The sequence below is a fragment of the Heterodontus francisci genome, chromosome 10 (genome assembly GCF_036365525.1).
Source record: "Heterodontus francisci isolate sHetFra1 chromosome 10, sHetFra1.hap1, whole genome shotgun sequence".
Taxonomy (NCBI): Eukaryota; Metazoa; Chordata; class Chondrichthyes; order Heterodontiformes; family Heterodontidae; genus Heterodontus; species Heterodontus francisci.
This window is the reverse complement of record NC_090380.1, coordinates 90,594,172-90,606,666: the sequence shown is the minus strand read 5'-3', so window position 1 is coordinate 90,606,666 and position 12,495 is coordinate 90,594,172. Positions and strand designations below refer to the sequence as shown.

General features: G+C 41.4%; 1 protein-coding gene across 1 annotated transcript in view; it reads right to left on the bottom strand.

Moving 5' to 3' along the window:
* The window catches only part of ros1 (c-ros oncogene 1, receptor tyrosine kinase), a 225,732-nt gene that overhangs the window by 194,157 nt on the left and 19,080 nt on the right, over positions 1 to 12,495 (bottom strand). Inside the window, exons 10-12 of the mRNA XM_068040000.1 lie at positions 10,993 to 11,507; positions 9,892 to 10,095; positions 7,383 to 7,487 (exon numbers count right to left, since the gene is read on the bottom strand). Coding sequence (XP_067896101.1) covers positions 7,383 to 7,487; positions 9,892 to 10,095; positions 10,993 to 11,507 — 824 coding nt within the window. The remainder of the gene's footprint in view (positions 1 to 7,382; positions 7,488 to 9,891; positions 10,096 to 10,992; positions 11,508 to 12,495) is intronic.

Here is a 12,495-nt window from a genome sequence, read left to right as displayed (position 1 = left end):
TTGTACTTAATACCTCTCTTTATGAAGCCCAACATCCCATATTCTTTGTTAACTACTCTCTCAATATGTCCTGCCACCTTCAAAGATCTATGCACATAAATCCCCAGGTTCCTCTGTCCCTGTACACTCTAGAACTGTGCCATTAAGTCTATATTGCCTGTCCCTATCCCTTTTGCCAAAATGCATCCCCTCACAGTTGTCTGTATTAAATTCCATCTGCCACTTGTCTACCCACTCTGCTAGCCCATCTATGTCCTGCTGCAATTGATTGATATCATCCTCACTGTTTGCCACACCTCAAAGTTTGGTATCGGCAAAGTTTGAAATTTTACTCTGTATTCCAATATCTAAGTCATATGTGGTCCTAGCACTGAATCTTAGGGAACACCACTATCGACCATCCCCCGTCTGAAAAACAACCATTTACCACATCTCGCTGTTTTCTGTCATTAAGCCATTTTTTTAATCAAAGCTAGTGACCCTATTCCATGAGGCTCAATTTTGTTAACCATTCTTTTGTGTGGTACTTTCACAAAGATTTTCTGAAAATCCATATAGGCAACATCCACTGCATTCCTTTCATCAACCTTCCCTGCTACTTCATTAAAAAATTCAATTAGTTTAGTCAAGCATGATCTACCTTTTACAAATCTGTGCTGGCTATCCTTAATTAACTCAAACCTCTCCAAGTGCCAGTTGATTTTTTTTCCCTGATTATTGTTTCTAAAATTTTACCCAGCACTGTTGTTAAACTGACCAGCCTGAAGTTACTAGGAATACCCTTACACCCTTTCTTGAATAAAGGTGTCACATTTGCCACTCTCTAATCCTCTGACACCTCCCCCCGTATCTAGGGAAGTTGGAAGATTATGGAAAGCTTTCTACTATCTTCACTCCAACTTCCTTCAACAACTTGAGATGCAAGCCACCCTGATCAGGCAACTAATCCACTCTAAGCACAGCCAACCTTTGCAGTACATCCTTCCTATTAATTTTCACCCTATCCATTACCTCTACCATCTCCAGTTCTACTGATTTTTGTCAGCATCTTCTTCCTTAGTAAATACCCATACAAAGTACTCATTAAGTATACTAGCCTTGCTCTGAGCATCTATGTACATATCACCTTCTTTGTACCAAATAGACCCCACCCCACCTCTTACACCCACTTAATATTTACATGCCAGTAGAAAATTTTTGGGTTATCTTTTATGTTAACTGCCATTTTATTCTCATTCTCTCTGCCAGTCTTATTTGCCTCCTCATTTGCCCTCTCAACTTATGTCTTTGGCCTGGTTTGCACTTGAAGAATTCATCTGACATGCATTATACAAACTCTTTTTTTTGCTTCATCATATTCTCTAGCTCTCTCGTCATCCAAGGAGCACTATCTTTCGTTCCCATGCTGGAATGTACCTAGCCTGCATCTGAGACACCTCCTTAAAGGTCACCCATTTTGCTCTGTGACAGTTTTTCCCATCAATCTTTGGTTTCATTTCACCCTGGCCACCCACTCATCGCATTGAAGTTAGCCCTCTTCCCAGTTTAGAAGTTCTATTTTAGATTGTTCCTTGCTCTTCTCCATTACTAATCTAAACCTTATGACATGATGATCACTCTTACCTGAATGTTCCCCCACAGACACTTGGTCCACTTGACCCACCTCATTCCCCAGCACCAGATCTAGCAATGCCTCCTTCTTAGTTGGACCGAGAACATGCTGGTCCAGAAAGTTCTCTTGAACATATTTCAGAAATTCTTCCCCCACCCCCCCCCTTACCCTTTACTCTAGAATTATCTTTATCGATATGGGGAAATTAAAGTCCCCCAATATCACCACTCTATAGATCTTGCACATCACTGTGATTTCCCTGTAGCTTTGCTCCTCCATCTCTCTCACTATTTTGCAGGCCTATAGAATACCCCCCAGTAGCATGATCATATATTTTTTTGTTTCTGAACTTGAACCAAACAGAATCTGTCTTTACCCTATCAAGGATATCATCCCTTTCCAACACTACAATATCTTCCCTAATCAGTACTGCCATCCCATCTCCCTTTTTTTCCTACTGTAACTTTTCAAAATACATTGTATCCTTGATTATTAAGCACCCAGTCGTCACCATTTTTAAGCCACATTTTTGTTCTTGCCACATCATCATATTCCCACAAGGCACTGAGCTACTTGAAGGTATCCTGCCAGGCAATCTGCTGACTTTCACCGGGGGAAACTGCAGCATTCCACCAGTTACGCTGCAGCCACTGGGGTAGCACTCCGTATGACGATTAGGACAGGCAAAGTCACCTGCAAGACAGGCACTAAGAAAATGCACAAGGGTGATCAATTGAATTCTGTATGAAATATTAGGTTTTTTTGGGATAAAGTTGGTTTAAAATGGTTGTTTTGTGTTGGCTTTATTTTCAGCATTGCAGCCAATAGGATGCTGTGATGGTCCATAACAAAGGGGCGGGAAGGTGTGTGACTGTTGCACAACGGGGATTTGGGGTTGTGTTCTGTGGAACTATAGTCGAATGAGGTGACCACAGACAGTCCAGCTCAGCCTCTTCCTCCTCCTGCTACTGAGGTGCTCGCTATACCCCTCATGGTAAGGGCTATACTCTCAACAGCCAGGTTGTGAAGGATACAGCAGACCACCATGAATCAGACACACACTCCAGCTTGGCCAGTGTTCCAGGCAGCAGAACTGTTGCTTCAGTCCCCCAGTGGTCTGCTCTATGATGTTTCACATGGCAGTATGGCTCTCAACATACGCATGATAGTCACGTGGGGAGCAGTGATGAGCCAGATGTGAAATGGATAGCCCTTGCTGCTCAGCAGCCACCCTCTAGTTTGATGTAGTGGTTCAAAATACTGAGGGAACAGTGGACTGGCACAGAAAGAAAGCATTGTGACTGCTTCCAGGATAGCAGCATTCAGCATGATGTGTTGAGTGTGTCACACACCAATTACACATTCACCGAGCGGTAACCTTTGTGGTTGCAGCACATGTCAGCATTTAGATGCAGCGCCCACAAAGCCATGTGTGTGCAGTCAATGGCACCCTGCATCATGGGGAAGCCCATTATCCTAGCAAAGCTACGTGCATATGCCACCTGCTTCTCGCTGGTCAGAGAGAACCCAATGAACCCCCTTCTCCTGGCATAAACAGTCTCAGTCACCTCTCTCATGAAGCAATGGATGGTGAACTGGGATGGGATGTTGCCTGCTCCAGCCTGGAAGGATCCCAATGCAAAGAAATTCTGGTCCATGGTCACCTTCACAGCCACTGGCAATACCATCCTTGCCTGCCCCTGAGGTTGCAGGTCTGTTTGCAAAAGGTGGCAGAGTTTTGGGAGCACCTCCTTCCTAATGCGCAGACACCACACATACTGCTCCTGGCTTAGGTGGAAGTAAGAGAAGTGTCCCCCGAAGACTGTAAGTGAATAAGGCCTGCTGCTGAGAGCCCTTCTTCCCCTCCTTCTCCCTCTGCAAACAGCTTGTCCTTTCCTTTTCTGCCTCTGCTCCATCTCTCTCTCTCATGGTGCAGCCTGATGAGGATTAGAACTACAGCACCATGACTGGGAGCTGACCAGAACCCGTGCAGTCACAGCCAAGGCCTTTGCCATGTGAAACAACGTGCCCTATTGTTATGAACACTGAACTTTGTAGTATGATTATGTTTTAAAAACTGATTTTTTAGTGCAGTGTAAAATGGAGTCAGAGGAGACGTGTGGCCTCACTCCAAGTCTTCCCAGCCACAAGCCAGGGATCTTGGTTACCATGCAAACAAGGAACCCAAATCAAAGACCCCTTTGAAAGTAGAGTGCAAGTTTGTAACACCTGACGGACAATGGGTTTCGCTCTCCCAGACTCTCAGATTATAAACAGTGAGCCAAGGGCTCAGAAAATAGAAATTCGAGTTGCAATTTTTAACACCTGGAAACAGACAAGCCCAGGTAGTTTTAATATGGCCAGACTTATGGACTCTGAGAAATTGTAAAAGGCAAACAACTAATGACTTTTGTTCTGAATAAATTCAGCAGGCTTTCCTAAGTCTGACAGGCTGTAAGGGAGAAAGGAAAACATGCAGAAACCAGCAGGAGCTGCACAGCCTCAGAAGAGAGAAAGAAAACAACTGCTCTCAGAGCACTGATACAGCAAAAGGCTACTAAGATTTAAACCTGGTTCAAAGGCTCGAGGTTTGCAGAGAAGAAAAGACCAACAGCGTCACTAGAGATTGCCTTATTAACAGAAGGCCAGTCGTATGTGCTCGGAAGTGAGCAAAGAGGACACTGGGTTTGTTAAGACTAGGAGATCCAACCCATTGCAACTGGGAGAAGTTTGGGACTTTTAACTTTTTTTTATTCATTCGTGGGATGTGGGCATCGTTGGCTAGGCCAGCATTTATTGCCCAATCCTAATTTCCCTTGAACTGAGTGGCTTGCTTGGCCATTTCAGAGGGCAGTTAAAAGTCAACCACATTGCTGTGGATCTGGTGTCACATGTAGACCAGACAAGGACAGCAGATTTCCTTCCCTAAAGGACATTAGTGAACCAGATGGGTTTTTACAACAATTGACAATGGTTTCATGGTCACCATTAGACTAGCTTTTAATTCCATATTTTTATTAATTGAACGTAAATTTCACCATCTGCCATAGTAGGATTTGAACCCACATCCCAGAACATTAGCCTGGGCCTCTGGATTACTTGCCCAATGACATTACCACTATGCCACCGCCTCCCCCATAACTATGAAGATACCGCTTTGATGAGAACACTGTAAACATATAAATGTGGTGCAGGATTTTTCAGTGTGTTAACCAGTTAATGGGAAATACCATTCTCTGTAATAGAGTGCATGAGCTGCCTAAGTACTGCTTAGTTAATGTTTATTTTTAGTTTAGTTGTTATAATAAAATTCTTAAAACATTAAATCTTGTTGTGTATTCCTTTAATCAGTCTGAGGAGCTCATATCTGTTTTTAAAGTGTCATGCGGACCCCCGCCTGCCAAGAAAGGCATATTAATTTTGTTATATGAACACTGATTTTAAACTGTTGCTGGAGTGAAGAGATGACTTGTTTGAAGATCACCAGACACTTGGCTGGAAGAACATCTGCAGACTAAGAGACAGTGCTTGGATTGACAAAAAAAATTGCTCATTAATTCAATTAACAGAGATTGAGCTGGGCAATGGTTGGGGTAAGAGGCAGCCCTACATGCCCACCAACCCCCCCAAAGAGCTTTGAAATCCACAAAGGCATGACTCATTAAACCAGCTGGTCACATAACTGACCGGCTGATCCAGGCTTTTGTTTGAGACACAGGACAGTTTGAATTGAGAAGGTAGGTTTCCAACTGAAGCTGGAACAAGGAAGCCTATCTCTTGGTTGTCTCTCACTTTCTCCCAAGCCACCGAACCCCTGGAAGACATGTAAACCTCAAGAGAGGAAAGACTCCTGACATCGAAACAAGTTGTAGTGTGAACTGGGCCCCAACAAATTGCAGGACTTACCGGCAACCAAAGACTCCACATTGAACTTAAAGGACTGTAATTATAAACCTGACGTTGCCTCAAACTTTTCCCCTTTATTCTTTTCTACTTTTTCTGTCTCTATCTGCATGTGTGTTTATTGCTTATGCATGCTAGCGTGGTCGCGTCGCATATTCATAGTCGTTAACCAGATTAGAGTGTAAGATTAATAAATTTCTACCTTTCTTGTTTAAATCTAAGGAAACCTGTTTGATTTCTTTGCCTAACAATTGGAGCAGTGAACAAGGATTCACTGAGAGGGAGCTAAAAACCGTGTTTCTAAAATTAAACCCTGTTACGGTTAAACGAGGCAAAGGCTGACAGGGAACCCCTAGACCCCTTCTCACCTGGTCTAACGAAAGTTAACAGTCTCAACTGAGGTTGTAACACTCTCAACTTCACCAACTGCAACCAGCTCCTCAAAATGCCCAGTATTTCCACAAACTTACCAGAGCTAGCAAAACTGAATCAGCAACTGACCTGCAATTTGTTGATGATCTCTTTACTGTTGGTGGGGGTTTCTTCCTGCTGCTAAACGTCTGTGTGTAGTTTTTAAACTTTCAGTCAGTTACACTGTTTCACATTCAGATCTGCTATAGATGCTTTCTTGGGTTCAGTACTGTCAGTCACTCCTGTAAGTAGCTTGAATGCTCTCCCTTCATGTGAGTTTACTCACAATGCCCTAGATTTATTTGTGCAATAGCATGACGCTGGATCATAATACATTCTCCTTATATAAACTGGGTATTTGTGTCTTACACATCAATGCTTCTCCGATCTCTCCAAAAGCAAAACAGAGCAAATATTGATGAAATGAATCTTTGTACAAATCAACAAACTGCTTTATTTCACAGCAAGGTGAGCGTATGGAGAGGCAGATGCAAATGGACTCACTTGATTCAAACAGTACATATAATGGCACAAAGTAATGCCACACTTCATCACTGCATCTTCTAATGGTTCCTCTAGCATTTCAGACTTGCTCAGCCTAGCTAAAGCTACATGTTTAAAAACCTAACCCACCTGGTCTTGGTCACCTCTTTCTTGCCCCAACAGGATATTAAGGCTTAGATGCAAATTCTTCCCTGATTGGCCAGAGAGCCAGTATTTAAACTTATTACTGTGCCACCTTACTTTAATAACAGCTTAATGCAAAGGGGCATTCCAACACCACCTCCTCCTCTCCCGCCACCCCCCATAGTGTGGCTGTTCCTGGAAGCTCCAGGATAATAGTATCAATGCCTAGCTTCAATGCACACCACCTTCTCCAAATGTCTGCAGCCTTTTCTTTTAAATATGTGCAAATTCACTTTATTTTAAAACCCATCATTTAAAACACAGAACTTTCCTATGGAAATGTTTTAGTCAAAAGTCCTGAAAAGGTGGCACATTGATTGGAATCATTTTAATTGTATACATCTTCATGTAAAGGGGAACAGTCTTCAATAGAATTTTTAATAAGTGGAAGTATTATGGGTGCATCAGTAAATGCCTTAAAGATGCTTATCACATTAGAATCTATACTGGAAAATTGTTGCAGTTTTCAGATTGATTCTTACAATCAGACCTTAAAATTAAACATAATAGTACTGTGATAAACATTGAGAAGTTTGCAATAATATAAAAGCAAAATACTGCGGATGCTGGAAATCTGAAATAAAAACAAGAAATGCTGGAAATACTCAGCAGGTCTGGCAGCATCTGTGGAGAGAGAAGCAGAGTTAACGTTTCAGGTCAGGGACCCTTCTGCAGAACTCAGAAGTTTACAATGTTTGAATTAAAATATTTTTGTACAGGATTTTAATTCAGTGCTTTACAGATGAAATTTATGATACTGTTACTGTACCTATTGCATTTTTCACACTTGGCAGCATATTTTCATTCGTAAATTTATCCAAGAATACTTTCCAAGTCCCCAGTTCATTTCCTGCTAGAACATAGGGATTAGCACCTTCAAGAAAATAAAACAGAGCAAAAAGCATCATGTGTATTTTGTATATCACTAAATAAACAGGTACTAAATTGCATGAAAGACAAGTTTATATATACAAAAATAGCAAGCAACACACGTTAAAATATCCAGATATTGCTACCTTTGACAGATAAAATATACCAAGGCTAGCATAAGCTTATTAGAGGCAATTTGAACCCTGCTCACTTAGCCAGAATGGCACAGGTAGGCGGTTAAAATCACTACAGAGGACATACCGTTCCATTCCTGCCTGCCGCCATATTAACCACACAGTTTTGCCAGCTGAGGCGCCCACCAGAGGTAAGTGGATTCCTCATGAGGATGTGCAAATTGGGGCCAACGACACAATTAAGAACTCAAAGCCATTTGAATGCAAAATCTCAGAAGTCCCAGCCAGCACCCAACAGGCTAGTAAAACTTACTGGGATAGGGGTCTCAGAGTCACTGAAGTAGTATTTAAAGGAGCACTCAGCTCTAGGTAATTGGATTAGAGGATCCAAATGTCATTGTGTGTTTTGGATTGGGAGAATAGTTCCCAGATCATTCCTTTGGTATTTTTTGTTTTTCGTTTTAAGACCATATCATGGGTGGTAATATTTCTGGTTTCAATGGAATGGGAAAAAAAAAGAGAAAGCGGAAGAGGGGCAGCAGCTGCTGCACCTATTAGAACAGAGCCAATGACGAGGTGGGATAACTTTCAATAGGAGGAAACCTAAATATCTAACATAGGATGTACAGGCTTAGAGTCAGTACACTATTGCACCAAAGTCAAAATTAGCCCCCCACCCCGATTTGAACCCACAACCTTCTGACTGAGAGATGCAAGTGCACTCAGCCAAGGCTGGCACAAATAAAAATATATGAAAATGGAAGACTTATTAAGAGTACTTTGTGTCATTTTTCACAGAGGAGGAAGAGGACAAATGCTAACACTAAGAGGGGATCTAAAAATACAAGCAGAGGAACTTAATGGATTTAATATGTAAAATAAAAAGGTAATGGAGAAAATAATGTGACTTAATATAGACAAATCTCCAGGACCTGATGATTTCCATCCCAAGTTATTAAAATAAAATGAAGAAATTGTAAATTAGTCATAATTTTCAAAAGCTGTCGAAATTCAGGAGTTGTGCCTTTGGAGTGGATAATTGCTTTGAGGAAGGGAGAGAGAAACCAGGCAACTTCATACCTGTCTATTTAGCAATTGTGGGAAAATTACAGGAATCTACTATCAGAGACAGGGGGGGAAATTTGAACTTCCAAAAAAAGGTGTTTGGGTTGGGTAGGAGATTAAAGTGTTAACTTTAATTTGAATCCCAAACCCAACCAGTCCACTTTATTTTTTGAAGGAAGCAGGACTGGACCAGGCATCCAACCCATTCCCAAGAAACGGGTTGGCATGTTAAATGTTATAATGAAGCTGTGTGCCTCATTTTTATGCACCATTTTGAATGTAATTCTGGATGACCGGGTTTCCTCAGCTACGTGAAACCTGGCATCTACAGGGAGGTAAGGATTGTTGGATCCAGGAGGTAAGTGTCAACCCCTGTGATCGGATCCCCTCCTGACCTTTCCAATCTTCCCCTGACCTCCCCCCTCAAAGCTTCTGATTCTTCTCCCCCCCCCACTCCCCCAACTTCCACCCATTCCCACCCCATATGTCAGGACTCACATCTATCTAGTCCTGCAGCTTTTGCTCCAACGTTCGACACCCAACTAGAAGCCAAGCTTGTCAATCAGGCTGACTTCCAGGTGAGAAGCCTGTTAATGACGTCACATGCAAAAATGGTTCCCGAACACTCCAAGTATCCAACTCCCAGCGGGTCAACAAGTTAAACTCCCCGCACCGGGCACTTGAACAGCTATCAGCTGATTGAATAGAATCAGCAAGAGAGTCACTCCCCTACACCACCCCCCTAAAAAGGCTGTGGGTGTTGAAATCAAAATAAAGTCAATTCAGTCCTCCACATCCAATTTATATTCTACAAGCTAAGCATCAGTGTAAAGCTGAAAGGACTAAACAGCATTGTGGATAAAATACCAACAAGGGCCTCAAAAACCATGAAAAGAGCACTTTGGCGTTATGCATCTGGCCCAAGAACCATGTAACACTCCTAAGTATGAAGAGAAAGTTTTTTTTAATTACCCCATAATAAATGCTTAAGACCCGTCCTTTCTATAGGGGTTTCTACTATAATCCACCACTAATATTTGCCATTTGCTGAGCCTCCTCTTTATCTTTAGATTTATATAACTTGATTCCTGGCTAATAACTTAAATTACTTGAAAAAAAATCCTAAACAAATTCAATGGTATACATTTTAAGGACTAGAAACATTTAATTTTCCGTGTCAAATATAAACGTGATAGCCACTCTTTCCACCTTCTTTAAGCGTTGTTCCTTGAAATATTGAAGACCATGGACCTTTGCCACCAGGAGAAGATGCACGTATCCTGAATGTATACACTGTAGAACTGTTCAAGCCATATAATGTGATATTTGTCGAATTGATTCCTTCCTTATAATTGCTTATATTGCCATTTACAATTATGATGTCATAGGACCACTGCTGCCATGCATTAGGACCTGCAAGGAAAACATAACCGAGAACAGATTTACAGTCTGCACTGCTGAACCAAAATGGAAATTCATCCAAACATGGATTCCTGCATATGCACATACTGGGGCTGTTGTCAGTTATAAGAAAACAATCACATTTCCCTCACTTGTGTGTGGAACCCTGGCTGCACAATAACTTTTAAAAATAGAAGTATTTTATAAATTTATTGGCAGGTCTGATTTATGTCAGTTTTTCACTATGTAAAGTGGTGTAAGATTTCTACAACTCTTGGGACTAGCCTAATGCATTAAGTTAGCTATTTCACATCCTTAATAGACCTTTTTTCCTGAGGAAATTGGGAAATATGGGAGAGAGGGAAGAAACTAAACATCTCTAGTGATGTATCACATGTAACCAGAGACTCTTGGAACTGGTTTCATTACTTTCGGGAATTAGGGAGGATTTTCCCTCAGAATTTTCTTCCTGAAAATGGTCATAACGACTCCACAAACCCCTGCTCCACCACCCCGCGCCCCCCCCCCACCCCCCACCACCCCCACCCCCACCCCCCGCCCAACTTTTCCCCATCACTCCCAATCTTTTTGGCTTTTCCATAAGTTAACATTATGGGAGAAATCAGTCCACTCTGCCAGTATTCATGCCAGCTCAAAATTCAGTTCTTATTGACTAGACTTCACTCTCCCATAGTAAAACTAACAAGGGTTTTAAAAGGATTAATTAGTAGTTGCTGCATCTATAATCTTTCCTCGCACTGAGACCTCTTCCTTGTTATGCAATCACCTTTAATGAGAAAACAAGGCAGCCAGTCCTCATTTTGCATCTTCTGAAAAGAACTGTATTATTTTGACCAATAATAAGTGAAAAGACGTAGCTATATGACCAAAGACCAAAAACAAACATACCAAGCCCAGCCCCTGGTCGAGGCTTTCTCCAGGTTAAAGCTGCTGAATTAAATCCCAAGACAACTTGCAAGTGTGTAGGTTCATGAAGAGGCACTGGCAAAGGCTGAGTAGACAAGTCCCATAAAAACAAGTTGTCAAAGCTTCCATCCTTTTCATTGCATGATTCCACACTCACCTCAGTAGGGTATAACTGTCCTTCATGTTCTTCTGCTATAAATACCTGTCTTCCATTGGTTAAAACCCATAAGGTACAAGAATGAACTGCCTGCTGAATGCTGGCTGTATCAAATGGTAATCGGCTGTTCTTATCTGTTTCTGTCCCATCCAAAAAGATATAATGGACTGTGCCTCCTCGGTCACTAATGTAAATGAGTCGTTTAAAAGATGGGTTCAAACTGAAAGTGAGAAGTGATGTATTTGCTACTATAGGTTCCATGCTCTTGTTCTCAGCTTCCAACACCATTCCTGGTAGAGCCATGCGATACAAGCCATCCATGAAACCAATAAACAAATACCTATGAAGAGGAAAACAGGACAAGTGATAAAAGGTTAACATTAATCAAAGCCTACAAAGTCATTTTGGAATCCCCAACTTACAACAATTTTAAGCAGAAACTGCGTATGCCCCAAAAATGATGATTTATTTGATGCAAAAATACAATGCTTTTTATTTTCTGAGCTATAATAATTCTAGTTGATGCTGGTGAATAAACTGAATCAGAAATTGGTCATTTTATTTTCTCTTATACAACCATCATTAATGTGGAAGCAACGCTGGATTTTTAAGCTTCTAATGGAATGGTCTTGGGTTGTATCCAAAAATTGGGTAGGTGCATCTCAATTTTTTTTGATCGAATTTTTGGTGATTGAATTGAAATTGGACAGAAAATCAACTGAGGAGAAAGGTTATGCACCATATAATTGTTAAATATTGGAAGTTGAAACAAAGATTAAGTAAAAAAAAAAGAATCTTAACCAACAAGGAAAACTGACCAATACACAATGGTCATAACATAGATGACAATTTGATCTACCTTACAGACAACCAATTTAATGTGTTAACAAAGCATCATTCTATCTTAATTCCCAAGTAGGAAGAAAGGAATTGAAATTCCAGTGGTGTAAAACCTCCAGGAATGCTGAATTGAAAGACAAGAGGAGAGTGCCACTATGCAAATGAATAAGGCATAGAGTGTCAGTTCTTGCTTTCTTTCTAAGTTCAGTACTTTGCTATTAAAGAGAGAGGAGTCAAAAATCCCCAGTCTTTCTAACATACTTCCATCGTAACTCCAGGAGTGCACTAGAAGGGGCACAAGTTAGGCCAGGTTCCAGATACTCTGGGTCTTTGCCTTAACTCAGATTCCACAGGGCACTTCAGGGAGGAACACCACCCATCCCTTAAAAGGCCAGCAACTTGAGTTCCTGCATCGCGAGCCTCTCAACCATTAGCCACACATCAGTGGCAGTCGCCCCAATTGTGCTTAGACCCCAGAAGTATAAAAG